At 37.4% G+C, this 13,453-nt stretch overlaps 1 protein-coding gene across 2 annotated transcripts in view; it reads right to left on the reverse strand.

Moving 5' to 3' along the window:
- LOC135682210 (kinesin heavy chain) overlaps positions 1-13,453 on the reverse strand; it is a 44,878-nt gene that overhangs the window by 11,976 nt on the left and 19,449 nt on the right. For both annotated transcript variants that reach the window (XM_065196993.2, XM_065196994.2), the window contains exons 17-20: positions 13,225-13,323; positions 12,211-12,306; positions 3,132-3,249; positions 2,600-2,676 (exon numbers count right to left, since the gene is read on the reverse strand). In XM_065196993.2, the coding sequence (XP_065053065.2) occupies positions 2,600-2,676; positions 3,132-3,249; positions 12,211-12,306; positions 13,225-13,323 (390 nt within the window). The remainder of the gene's footprint in view (positions 1-2,599; positions 2,677-3,131; positions 3,250-12,210; positions 12,307-13,224; positions 13,324-13,453) is intronic.

The following is a 13,453-nucleotide window of genomic DNA, read 5'->3' on the forward strand; positions in this document are numbered from 1 at the left end:
AAAGCAATACACAATCCAAGGTTTAGCTAAAACACTAAGATGCTATTGAATTATCACTACCATGATCAAAGACATGTGATAAAATTTTAAACGAAATGACGAATGAGAGTAAGTTATGGGAATAAAAAGGCGTTAAGATCAACGAAAACTTGATATTTTTGGTTTCATGATATTTTTGGAATCATGCGAAATCACAAGAATCATACGATACGTTTACTTCCACGTCTGACGGGATGCTACAAAATTATTCAAATCACGCAGAATCACTGAAATCATGATATGTTGAGTCTGAGTTGTATCAAACCAACGTTTAAACAGGGTGAAGCAAGGGCAGGAAAATCAATTATGAGCGGATCAAAACTGGAAAATCCATCTCATAAAATAAAGCAGCAAGATTACTGACTGGTGATAATATTTCCATTCCATGAAACAGTTGAAAAAATTTCGATGATTCTAACACCAGTGACTATTGAAAACAACAGTCAAAGAAAAACCAAGAAAGGATCTTATTTGCCGAAGGATTATCTCTTTGAACCCGAGAATTTATGCAAAAACATAAGAAATGACAAACGATGAAGTCGATCGGTTTAATGGGAAAGATTATCACATAAGATGATAGACCATGAAAATTTTGTTGCCTATCAAAACAAAAAATCCCTCCATCATTGCTTTAAACAAATAGAACGCATGGCTAGACTTGGACACAACTTTTGTTCTTCTTTTTGCCTTGCTCAGCAGTCTTTACTAAAACTCCCACGTTCAACGAAACGCAGCTCTTTCCATATCGTTTCACTGAATTTCATTTGCAAACTAAGCTCTAAATTGAATTCATTAACGTCTTAACTTCATTCAAAACTGAGCATACCACCTCATAGCCATTCTTGAATAAAATCTTGCACTTACTTTGGAATCACACATTTGATTGCGATAACTGAATAGACCCACGAGAAAACTTTTGAAATGTTTTTAAGGCTACACTTGTTTTGCAACCATGGATAGGCCGCAATGTTTAGGCCATTGTTGAAACATGATCAGGGCAAAATTGCATGCATCATAGGTCTTCTCTCTGTAGATTGAAACCACAAAATCTTCGCAACAAATCACGCAAACTGTGTTTCTTTCTTACAAGTTCGAGAATGACTGTTTCAAACAATCCAGGCCAGCTCCACAAAATGCTTGGAAGCGTCCGGATCAGGAAGCAACGCCGGGTCGCCCGGATCAGGATTGGCTTCAAAACCATAGTAGAGACCATTGGTCTTCAATACATATATCAGTATATACATCGTTATAAGCAACTGAAACCAACATCGGCTTTCTAGTGGCCATAGGTATGTATAGGTGCCATTTCATAGATTTTCTCATGAAACCATTGGGTGTAGTCCCTCGCTAACTTAAAGGAACCAAAGGTTTTGTTTTTAAATTTCTTCTTGATTTGGAAATCATGTTATATTACATGACATCTTTAGAGTTTGGAGGCACTAATAGGCTGGTAGAGCGCTCTTTCACAAAGGGCAATGGCCTGGTTAAAAGCAGAACCTGTCACTTCGTATCCCTGTTTAAAAAACCATTTCTTTGCAATGGTGTGTCTCGAACAAAGTTCATCACCGTGAATTCTTGCTCAGAAAAATCAATTCAAATATATGCCAAACTGGTAAAACGGCAACTGAAAAGCCCCCTGTAAGGATAGAAGCATCTGTAATGTTCGCTTTCGTTCGTTCTGAAAATGATCGTTTCATCTGAAAGCAGACATGCGCTGTGCAACCTTGCATTCCCATGGCTACGATTATAAACCAGTCCACCTTGACTACATGGAAAAATCCAATACGTAACTCGTAACGATGCAGTGCGTAGAGGAGTTTAAACCATTCACGCCATTTCCTATCTTAAGAAGTGAACGGAAACAGCCTGGATTCTTGTTGCTTCAAAACTCTCTCAGCAATACTGACGATTGTGAATTTAATGTCCTTCAGAAATGAAATTGACCAATCCTTTACTGTTATCTTTCGCCATTCCAAATTTATGACGTAAAAAGGTGTATTTGCAGCACATTAAAAAAGCGCTGACGCTACATTCATTTGTCCCAGAAAATCAGTATGGTGACCTGTGATGACAACTTAGTTTCTTTCAACGAAAGACTGACCCAGGAATGATTGCGGTACCTGCTGTTCACACTCAAAGAGCATCCAACAAGGCCTATTTGCTAAAAATTCGACGATTTCCACCTAACCATAAATAACTAATCGTTGTTGGCCTCCAAAACGATAAGCTGTTTGCTTACAGACACATGCTTCAAATTTTCAATTCGGGACATTTTCAGTATTGTTATAGAAAAACTTACCAATGTATCTTACGAGACTTGAAAAGCATTATGAGCGGAATAGGTATTACAGAACGAGTCAAAAATGCACGATGAAAATATTGTTTCGTTTGACTGGAGCAAGGTCGTGAAGGTCATTGTAAAAAAACCTCAGCTGTCTCGAAATCTCAACCAACAGAAAAGGCAGTTTTTTGGCAATAGAAGTACCTCTTGTTGTTTTTGAATTACCCTCTGACATAACTCTAAAAGCGAAAAAAGACAAATAGTTGGTGGTCCACTCACCTTCATTTCATGAGCAGACAACAGCAAGCCCGCGTGCTCTTCTTCTTTGTCTTTGAAAGCTGCTAAGTTCATTTGTTCTGAGAGACAATAATTTTTCGATGAAAGCATTTTTAGGTAGATAACGTACAAATTAGTATTTACAATTACTTTAAGTAAATGGGGGTAGCAACAAATGATTTCTGGTCATTGTGGGATGAGATATACAAAACTATTAAATTGACGAAGTACAACAGTACCTTAAGAACTTATTTTTACTTAAAAAAATTGGGTCGAAAAAGCGATAAGTGAGACAAATAACCAGAGTATCTTAAAAATTATATTAAAACCATCAGGAACTATCTGTAGGAAGAGTTTGGAACCATAGACATCAAATATGCAGCGTTTGAATTCAAAATAAATTCAATAACCAATAGCACTGCATAAAATGTAACCGTCTTAATCTGAGATGTTTTACAGTCAATGACCTAATTAAATGCATAATTTCATTTAATATAAACCGAAAGATGGAAAACAGAGAAGATTGGTCTCCTACCATTAGCCTTCAATCCCGCGATTTCTTCATTCAATGTGTCAACAGCCTCTTCTAGGATTCGCTTTTTGCCCTCCACTTCACGCAAACTGATGTTTAATGTGTTCAATTTAGCTTCGTGCTAGGAAAGTAAAAAAATGATTACTTTGAATGAAGCTCCCCTTGTCCGTTACTTTGGAGATAGATGCTGGAATAGCATTCCCATTGATATAAAAATTTACCCACTGCTGTCAGCTTTCGCCGTAAACTGAAAGCTTTCCTCTTTGAAAGTAATTACCAAAATCGAGCACAGAATAATTGACACTAAAAGGCCACCACCTAACCTAGTCGTAATTTCTATGAAGTGAACAAATTTACATAAAATAAAATTAAATAGGGGTGTTCTCTCCTCGATTAGCTTGACTACCGAGAGAGCTCCTCCTTAAGAAATTCCCTCCACACAATTTGTCTTACACTCTTTTGGTTCCCTGAATGTATATGCTAATAATTTCACCTAACGATGCATGTTTTTTCTGTAATTTAATCTTACTTGCTTGTAGTTTAGCTTATCTATCTGTTGGATTATTGTGATAAATTGAGTGTAGTGGAATTTAAAAAAAATGAAAATGAACTGAACTGAGCAGGGAAGAGAAGTGGTAATTGTGAATATTTATCATAAATTTTCATAAATTAATATGATTATCCTACAAGACAAAAGTTAGGCTGTTCACTGTGCAAGAATCAGCATTGCATGTTTCACACAAAAGCCATACTGATTGTCCTGTTCAATTCGGCTGGCAGTGCGAAAGCAAGACCCCCAAAAGAAATATATCGCAAAAAAACAGTATCAAACACAGACATTTATTAAGTCTTTCTAGAAGGTTCTAATCATTCAAAAAAGTAGCGTAGGGTAAGGACATAGACTAGGAGCAAAAAATAGTGGTTCTCTGTCATGTCCCGATAATTTACTGGCCTTCTTAAAGGGCAGTGTATGGCATCAAATTATTTTGTGTGGTACTGCGTTGTATTGCATTGTATTGTATTGGGTTGTATTCAAATATATAGCATGCAATTGCTTGAATAAACACTTCTACATTTAGATCACTATCAATGTACATTGCACAGACAAACCAAATCGAAAGCCATATAATTCGCATTTGTTTTGCAGCTTGGCTTATCATAACAGCGTAAAATCTTTTTCCTACTTTCAACAGAAAATTCAATTAGAGTAACAGCCCGCCTTTCAGACTCTATGCTGAGAAACACTATACAAGAAAAGATCCCGAAAAATTGTTCACCCTCATTGTGTTGACCTTAGATTAGAAATGTGACAGAAAAGCAAAAACAGCACAAGGGCGTACGTGGCTTGAAATAAGCACTCAACTACTGCGCAAGTTTCAGCTGCGTTGGAAAGAAGGACAACTACACAAAAGCTCTATAATAATATAATTATTAATTGGAAATAGTAGAAATTTGGCACAACACTCTTAGAGATGTTATTTAAAGAATAAAGCAGGGGCGTATTGTATTTAAGGAAAAGTATTTGTGTATTTATGAGTATTTGACAAAATTGGTAAATAAGCGAAGATTCTGGTAAAGAACTTGCCGTGATGCGCAATATTCATGCAACCTATCTATAGATTAACCTTCTTTTAAAACTGATTATGCGAAAAAGGCACTGAGAAATGGAAAGAACCTGTGCTCAAAACAATACTGATGACTGATGAAATCAACAATATACAATAATGGGAGGAAATTTCAACTTTAAATTAAGAATCAATGATCTTAATTTAAGCACAAGCATCGAAGAGGATGTCATTTATGAAGACAAAGATTGAAAGCTTCTTCCAACCAGCGTCATTTAAAAGTATAATGACGTGTTTTTGACACATCTAGATGTGCTAATAAAACTTTTTCATGCAATAACCGCATTAGAAACTATTAACCTACATAATATAAGAGTTCTGAAATATTTTCTATTTTTGTATTGCATTTAAATCTTCTGTAGTCTCCTTGCAACTTTTAAAAACAACTCCTTTCGCAGGAACGATCTGGACATGATTTGAAGGGCTTTCAGGTATCTTTTTGCAAAGTAAAGTTTTGACTTCTATGATGGAGTTACCGTCGTCTGATATGTAGCTGTCTGCACTAGACGTCGCCCCGCTTCGGTCAACTGGCTGAAACACTTGCAACTCTGGACCTGTTTTTGAATTCCTTTGCAACGTATGACATTGGTATAGAAGCTTGTCAAGTGTGTTTTCAAGGTCAATCAACTCTTTACTACGCCTCCCTGTTGCTGGATAACTGTTGAATTCATTTCTGCGGGAAATGTGCGGGGAGCGCGGGGAATTAAGAGACTGGCCTACAGCATGCAATCCTTTCAGCTGACTAAGCTCCTTCGCCTGAGCAAGTAAAAGCTTCCTTTGCTCCTTGATTTGAAAGTCTTGCAATTCCAAAACTTTGGTTAACTTTAAAAACTTCTGTCTTGTAGAAACTATTTCCGTTATTACTTCCCCAAGAGCCGAACATACGGACTGTTCAAAATTTTCGCTTTGTATTGGAAGAATTGCTAAGAGTGATTGTGCAATCGGATCAGCCTCATCTACAACTTTGTCTCCACGATTGCCTAGGTAAATGACAGAAGAACTTGGTGTCAAAGTAGGCGAATCCGCTATTTCATAATCCCATTCCAAATTAAAGGGTGTTGCTTCAGCGTTGGCCTCTTGCATTTGTGATATAGTATCATCTTCTACAGGAGGCGGAGGGATAAAAAAGTCTATATCGAGGCTGGAAAACCTGATGTACCTGTCCTGCTCTGAAAGGCTGCTGGGACTCGGGGCCAGCTTTGGAGGGACTGCAGATGCGGGCCGTTTAATTTCTTCAGCTGCTAGGTGATCCACCTTTCTAGATCGAATGCCTTGGTCACTCACACTGCTTACACATCGGGCTGGCGATGCTTCTGTGCTTGCTGTCGCTTTCCATTGCGGGAGGTATGAGAGCCACGGGTCAACCTTATCTTCTATGCGTTGCGATTTTTCTTTCGATGGAGTCGTTCGGGTATTTGAATCGCTGGTTATCACGAAATTGCCTTCCAGTGACATGACTGTGTTATCAATAATTGCAACTTCGCGTTGAGAAATTTGGCTTTGGGCGCTTGCTGGCCTGGATTCATGATGTGCTGAATTCCCTACCCCTTCAGATGGCGCTAAAGGGGCTGTATGGCCAAGGCATAAATCGATGGGCGTGTCTTTTCGTTTGGGCTGTTGATCAACTGGGGTTTTCAGGCGGCCGTGTACACGGTCAAGGAGAGATTTTGGACTTTCAAAATTGTTCTCTGCATATCTTGCTTCGAGAACGTCGCTAACTGAAGGTCTTTCAAGAGTGTTGACTGGTGATATCGATTGAAAGCTGACCGGCGAGACGGGTAGATTTTCGGGTACTGACAACGGAACCCTTCTTGGTGTATAAGGGTCACTTGATTCTGCGAAGGAGCTCTCACGAGGTGAGTCCTCGGTATTTTTCAAAGCAGAGCTCCCCCTGCAATTGTTTGGAAGTGAATCAGGTTGCGTTGTTGAGGTTGGGGTGACGCAGCTGGTTGTTGAGAAAACGTTTGCAGCATCTGCGATATTCGATGTGCCTTCTGGGATTTCATTGGGCGTTGGTAAGCGAGGTTTTCCAATACTATTGACCTTAGGAATATCCACTGTAAATCTTTCTTGATTGGGCTTGTCAGAGCTTAATGTAAGATCATTAATACTGTTAGTTATGGTCTCTTCCCCAATGCTATAGTAACTATCTCTGTGAGAGCTTTGAACATAGTCTCGTCCAGATTTGTTATTGTTGCTTGTTTTTTGTATGGAGAAACGGTCGTCATTGTTAGCGAATTTCTTGGTGTAGTCACCTAACAATTCACCTGCTATTCTATCCAGCTCTTCGTCACGTTGCTCGGTACGCGTACTATCGCTCGAGCTGTCTGAATAATAGTTGGAACTCTCAACAGATCGTGAATCTGAAAACATACTATCCATTTCTTCATCCCGAATTCTCTCCTCTGACCTGCTAAGGTGCGGACTTTGCAAAAACTGCTGCAACGAAATCTGCCCATCTTGAAATTGCGATAAAATGTCTTCATCAAAAAGGCTCCCCTCATCTGCGCTTGTGATGCTAAGTGTTTCGTCGTTATCTAGGGAATTTACAATTCTGTCGATGTTTTCAACATCAAATGACTCCCTTCTGCCTTCCTCAAACGTCCCAGTACTTGAAGCAAACGAATTTCTTGCAGATGATACAGAATGATTAAGAGATTCGCCGTCCGAGTTTCGACTGCAGTCACTGGGCGTAACACTACGGATTCCATTACTTGATTCTTGACTTGCCTCTTTGGCAAAATTGCGATGGTACGAGAGCTTTTCGCTGACTTCATCCTCTGTACACGATTCGTCTTCGCTGGCACTACCAAAGCCTTTCCTATCTTTTTTCTTCTTTTTGCTGAGTTTTTTGAACAAGCCAACCATTGTGTTGAGTTAACGGGTAAACATGTCGCGCACAAGGCAGGCAAGCACTTGCAAAACTTCAGACTGACTGATCCAATGAATTATGCATAGGTATATTTAAAGACATATGTTTTCGTACCAAAGAACGAAACCACACTTCATTACTGATTGTTCACCATAAGAATGACAGTTAACTCTTCAGAATCAAACATGATAATCATAATCCGAGAAAGGTACTGATGTAGTAATAATGTTGAACAGATGTAAAGACGAGCAAGTGTTATTCACCAAAGAACTGCCACATGAATCACAAAGTTTTTCATTGCATACTGACAATTTCTTCATCAATGAAATGGCAGTTGAAACTGAGACATTACGTCATGAAGCAAAACTAGAATTTACACACAACAATAAAAGTCATCCGTTGTGGCATTTTGACAGCCAGGAATTTTCCGCAAACTCTCTTAACCCCTGACCACGAGGAAAAAAAAGCTACTAAACTAATGAATTGTCCATTCATTACGCTGGATATTTCAAATTGGCGATGACAAGAGCTACTTAAAAAGTAACGTACACAGAAACACAGTATCAATGCAATTTCTGAGGTTTAACTTGAATATAGGGAATGTCACGACCGCCGGTTCTTCTCGTTATACCCCTCCCCCTATACACAGTGTCAGTATCTGGCATTTCAGAATGCGAAACAGAAGATCTTAGTGTCGAATTCTGGTGGATCGTCACTACGCAATTTTTTAGAGAAAATGAAGAATTCCTGTAATCATATTTCCCTAATTAAAAAACTCACAAAACACAACAAAATAAATTCCCTCTATGGTAAACTTATAGACATTATAACGTGACCATTTTATATGTTGGAAATTTGGAATAATAATAAACATGTGCAGTTCATCTTTGTAAAACATCTTCATGGTTTAAAAGATTGAACGATCTGCAATGCATCAATTATTCACAGAAACTGTTGATTTGCATAACAACAAGGTGCCCAAGCTTTAATTCCTATTGAACAATTTCTCTGAAAATGTCAACCACGCAAATAAGGATCTTCATTTTAAAACAAATTAATCAAAACATTGAGCAGAAAAGAAGGCCTTGGCTCTTGAAGTAGATTCAAAATGCTACAGGGCAATCAGAGACATGCTTAACGGAGTTCATTTCTGTGCTACCAAAGCAAGTACAAGTAACTTTGACTGTTTATCTTTAAACACTCATAAACCAACCTCTTCCTCCCACTACACTCCCCAAGAAAACTGAAAAATCACTTTTCTCCATAAAGAATAGCCCGTTGAAAACAAAGAACGAATGACGTGTTTGTGGGTCATATATAACATCGCAACTCTTTAGTGAGTATATGGAATACGCAAGGAAACCAAATAACAACGCGGCCCCAAGTTTCTAACGATTTCGATTTAGCTTACCTTATTTCATCTTACCTTACTTTATCTTGCCTAATCTTACTCTACCTATCCTATCTCTCCTTACCTTTCATATACTTATCTAACCTTACCTCACACGACTGCATTCATTTTTTATAAGAAAATATGATCCGGATTAACATTCAGTTTCTTAACTTCTGCTAATTGCAGTGCTAAAAGTTTCTTTGAAATTTCTTGTATACCAAATGCTTAAGAGGAACTTTTTAGAAACACAAAAACAAAAAATGAGATAATATGAGACAAAACACCTAATACATTACGAGGAGCCTTTCTTTCTATTCTTTCTTCCAATGTCAATTTACGGGGATATGGGGGCTTAATCGTTGAAAAGAATCATTTCAACCCCATCTATGAAAGGATTTACAAAAAATTTCTTAAGAATGAGGGTGATCAGTATTATGGTTCATAATTTTTGTATGTCTTAGGACTCAGTTATAGAGGATATCTTCTAAATAGGAATAAACAAATTATTGTTAAAGAAGAATACTAAAAATTATTACGAAACTGTGGAGCAAAGGCCACACAGAAAATCTATTACTTCATGACTTTGGATCCATTCGGTTACGGGATATATTTAGGCCAGCGAAGATGCCGGTTTCAACCACACATGTAAGTCGAAAGGCGAAACTAACTCCAAGAAAGATTTTTAAGATGAAAATATTACAGACGGTTAGAGGGAAACATCAAAGAAGTTTAGAAAATGACATATGACACATGGGCGCGATGATTTCGTTTGAAGAACACGAGGTCAAACAACAATGACTGCAATCGTGTTTCACTATCGCGCAGGCTTCAAGGACAAAATCAACATCGTTTTACCAATTACGGGAAAAGAAACTGTGGAATTCAAACGAATAATACAAAGACCGATCTCAGCCAATTCTTCAAACAAAACGAGTTTCTTACGATAACATCATAGTTCATTTTCATTCAACTGGGCCTCCGACAAAATTAATGTCTGATAATTCAGTCGGCATTGCGTTAAACGGCAAGTCAAAGAAAGGTTAATCTTCACGCCGACACTCCATCGTATAAAACCTGAAACGCCAGAGGATATTACACTCATGCAAATCATAACATGAAACTGATTCGTGCAATTGTAATACCGAGGAAACGAAGAATGCAACAACCAAGACATTTGAAGCTGAATTGATATCGACCCTCTCCATGCCGCTATGCTATGGCATCACTAGCCATACATCGGAGAAAAGCAAGAAAGTGTGGCTTGGTGTGAAAGCTTACAAAGGGCCTAAAAGCAATCCCACTATGATGGAAATATACTTTATTTTATGTTGTTTTCAACTACCCTGTGCTCCAGTAGAGAAATATTAACAAACTCCAATGTGAAATACACATTTTAAAATATATTCTATTTGGTCACACGTGTGCGAATGAAAAATGTCATTCCCACTGTCGTTATAGTTGTGGAGCCGAGATAGGGGGAAGGGGTGCGGCGGGGGGGGGGGGGGCTGTATCCGGTAAAAAAAATATATAACTAAACAACGCAGAGTCGATTGTGAACTGAGAGAATTTTGGTAGAAAATTTTGGCGCTCATTAGAATGAAACAAGGATAGCAATGAAAATTTTATAAGAAGACAACGGAAGCCAAAAACAGAGCCTTAATTTATTCATTTTTGTCAACAAAGAAGGTTTGATGGATGATAATCGCACAAAAGTGCTGGAAAAAGGTTTTCATCTGTTTTCATGACACAAAAGCTGCGTTTTACAAAGTAACAGATGTTATTTGTTAAGAGGAGACCACGTGCTGCTTTGTAAGCCGTTCACTGAGGTCTGGGGTTTCATATTATTGAATGAGAATGAAATTCACCATTCCATATTATTGAATGAGAAGGAAATTAGCCATTCATTAACTTAGAATTCTACAGAACATTGTCATTGGACGTTCGTTGATTTGATAAAGAAGGCAACTGACTAGGCAAATTTGAAGTTTCTTTTGAAGCAAACATTGTATGTTTCTTTTGCATCAAGCATTAGCGAAGTGAAGTAAAGTAAAGTGAAAAAACTTGTATATCTAATTAGCGAGCAACACTTAGCAGAACCACACAAAAGTAAGCTATGGTCCCGCTCTTTTCGGTAACCAAATGCTCTTTCTTTCTAACCTCTTGCACTAAAATTCAAAGTATTGTCCTTGCTTAGCCGTGACCAAAATTGGAAATATTTGGTTTAGAGACGAAATCTACTAACGTAGAAGAAAAACTGAGGATAAAGGGTTAAAGAAAATTTCCGCCATAGACGACTGACTAATCAGCGATGTGAAAATGTTGCAGTAAGATTGCTTGCTAGGGAGAAGCCCCTATGGGATTATCTAGCATGACTTTTTCGCTTTTTGTCGAAACAGACAGTATAAACTCTCTCATTTTTTAGAATACGGATTTGTCAGTAGAAATCGTCTTTATCAAAGCCACTATGAAAAGGCAAAAAATATTTTGGTTACGATAAAAACCGTGGGCGGAAAATCAAGTTTAAAAATTATCCCTAACATCTGAAATGGCTTTATACATCAAATAGAGAATTCATATACTGACTAAAACTAAATATCTGCAGAAAAACGCAAATAATCTTTCAGCTAATCAGGTATTACTTTTCTTCCTAAAAACGGAAAAACATTCTGAACCTAATCTTGCAAAATATCTATTCAGCTTTAGACTAGGCATTTAAGACTTCAAATCAATCCTGAAAGGGCCATTTTTCGTTTTTCTCAAGATTTTATTATTTTTCATCATTAGATTTATCCTAACTCAAATGTGAATTTACTTCCTAAAAAGACCAGAATTTCATAACTAAACTTATTCCCTTAGTCAAAGGATCTTTCGACTTTTAAAATCAGACAGAAGACGATTCACAACAGTAAAGCTGGTTTCCATTGCGAAGTCTTTCAGGTTGTTTACAGTAGCAGATGGTCGCTACAATCTTCATATATGTATGCTGCGTTTCTTAAATAATGAAATGCCTACCAATCAGGAATCAAACCGAAGGGCGTATAATATTCAATATGAAAAAAGCTACAAACGTCCAGAACAATGAATTGATAATCTAGCAGAGCCACTACCCTTCAAAGAATCAAGTCACGTGGCTGGAAACACGTCAACAAAGAGTCACGTGGCTGGAAACATGTCAAAATGAAGAATTATTACCTGGGATATTAACAAATGGGCCGCCGCGAGATCTTTCTCATTTACATCCAATTTTGATTGACTATCCTTCTTGACTTGTACCAAAGTTTTGTTTGACTGAAAAAGACAAGGATAAATATTTATGTTGGTATTTGAGAAATATTGATCTGCACTGGTCTAAGATCATTTACAGCACAGCCTAGGAAAAACAAGGAACAAGATGTTCAGGAATTAGGAAAAAGATTTGAGAAAGTGAGAATTTAAGTTTATGAAAGAGTTGAGCAACAGATTTTCGAAAGTTTTTATTTATTTTTCCTTTAATCAATAAACTGAAAAAAAAACTTTAAGGTGACGATAGAAAATACTTCCTGGGCAAAGTTTCTGGTCCATTATAAAACAAAGAGCGATTTAAGCTCCCCAAGTGTTAAGATGAGCTGATTTGAGATATTTCTGTGATCTGAGGTGGGTTGAAAATTGTCTCGTGCTGGATAAGCTCTTGATAAAAAGTATTTAACAAAAATAAAAAAACGTTACCTTGAAAATTAATTTTTTATGACTTCAAACTCATGCTTCAACTTTGGATAACATACTTACAGTAAAAGGTACTTTTGATAACAAAAAATGGCTTACTGATATCTTACTCACGAAAAAAACGATTTTGGAGATAAAAGAACAAGGTGCTTTCACTTTGCAAATTTGAACAAGATTTTGGAGATAAGAGAACAAGGTGACACCATTCATTTACAATCGATTCCTAGTATTTCGATTATAACGGAAACGGAATCAGCGTATTGGCTAATCTAGCTCACGATATCTCATGCTGTCGAGAGCTCATGGTAACTCAGCCTTACTTAAATTGTACCATGATTTAATTTTCAACTCGACTCAGAATTATGTAAACTCGTAAAATCAAGCTTTAGTATAAGGAATCTTGATACATCTATATAATAGGCAAGGCACAATTTTTTGCACTACGTTCTTATGCTCAAAACAAATATGATCTTCCCAACCAAGTCATGAGTAAATTGTGCTTACGGTGACAAGGGTCTTAACTTCTGTTTTGAGCTTGCTAACATACAGTCTTGCAATAGTGAATTCTTCGTCAAGCTGGCCTTGGCTCTCAAGAGACGGTCTCTGAAAAAACAAAAAAAGGAATAGAAAACAGCCCTTTCCACCGAGTCGATATAAAGTACTAAACATATAAGCCTTCGTTTGATTTAGCAGAATTAAGACATTCGGTCGAAAAGAAAAAACCTTTGGAAAG

Source organism: Rhopilema esculentum, chromosome 16 (genome assembly GCF_057945365.1).
Source record: "Rhopilema esculentum isolate cy_ngs chromosome 16, ASM5794536v1, whole genome shotgun sequence".
NCBI lineage: Eukaryota > Metazoa > Cnidaria > Scyphozoa > Rhizostomeae > Rhizostomatidae > Rhopilema > Rhopilema esculentum.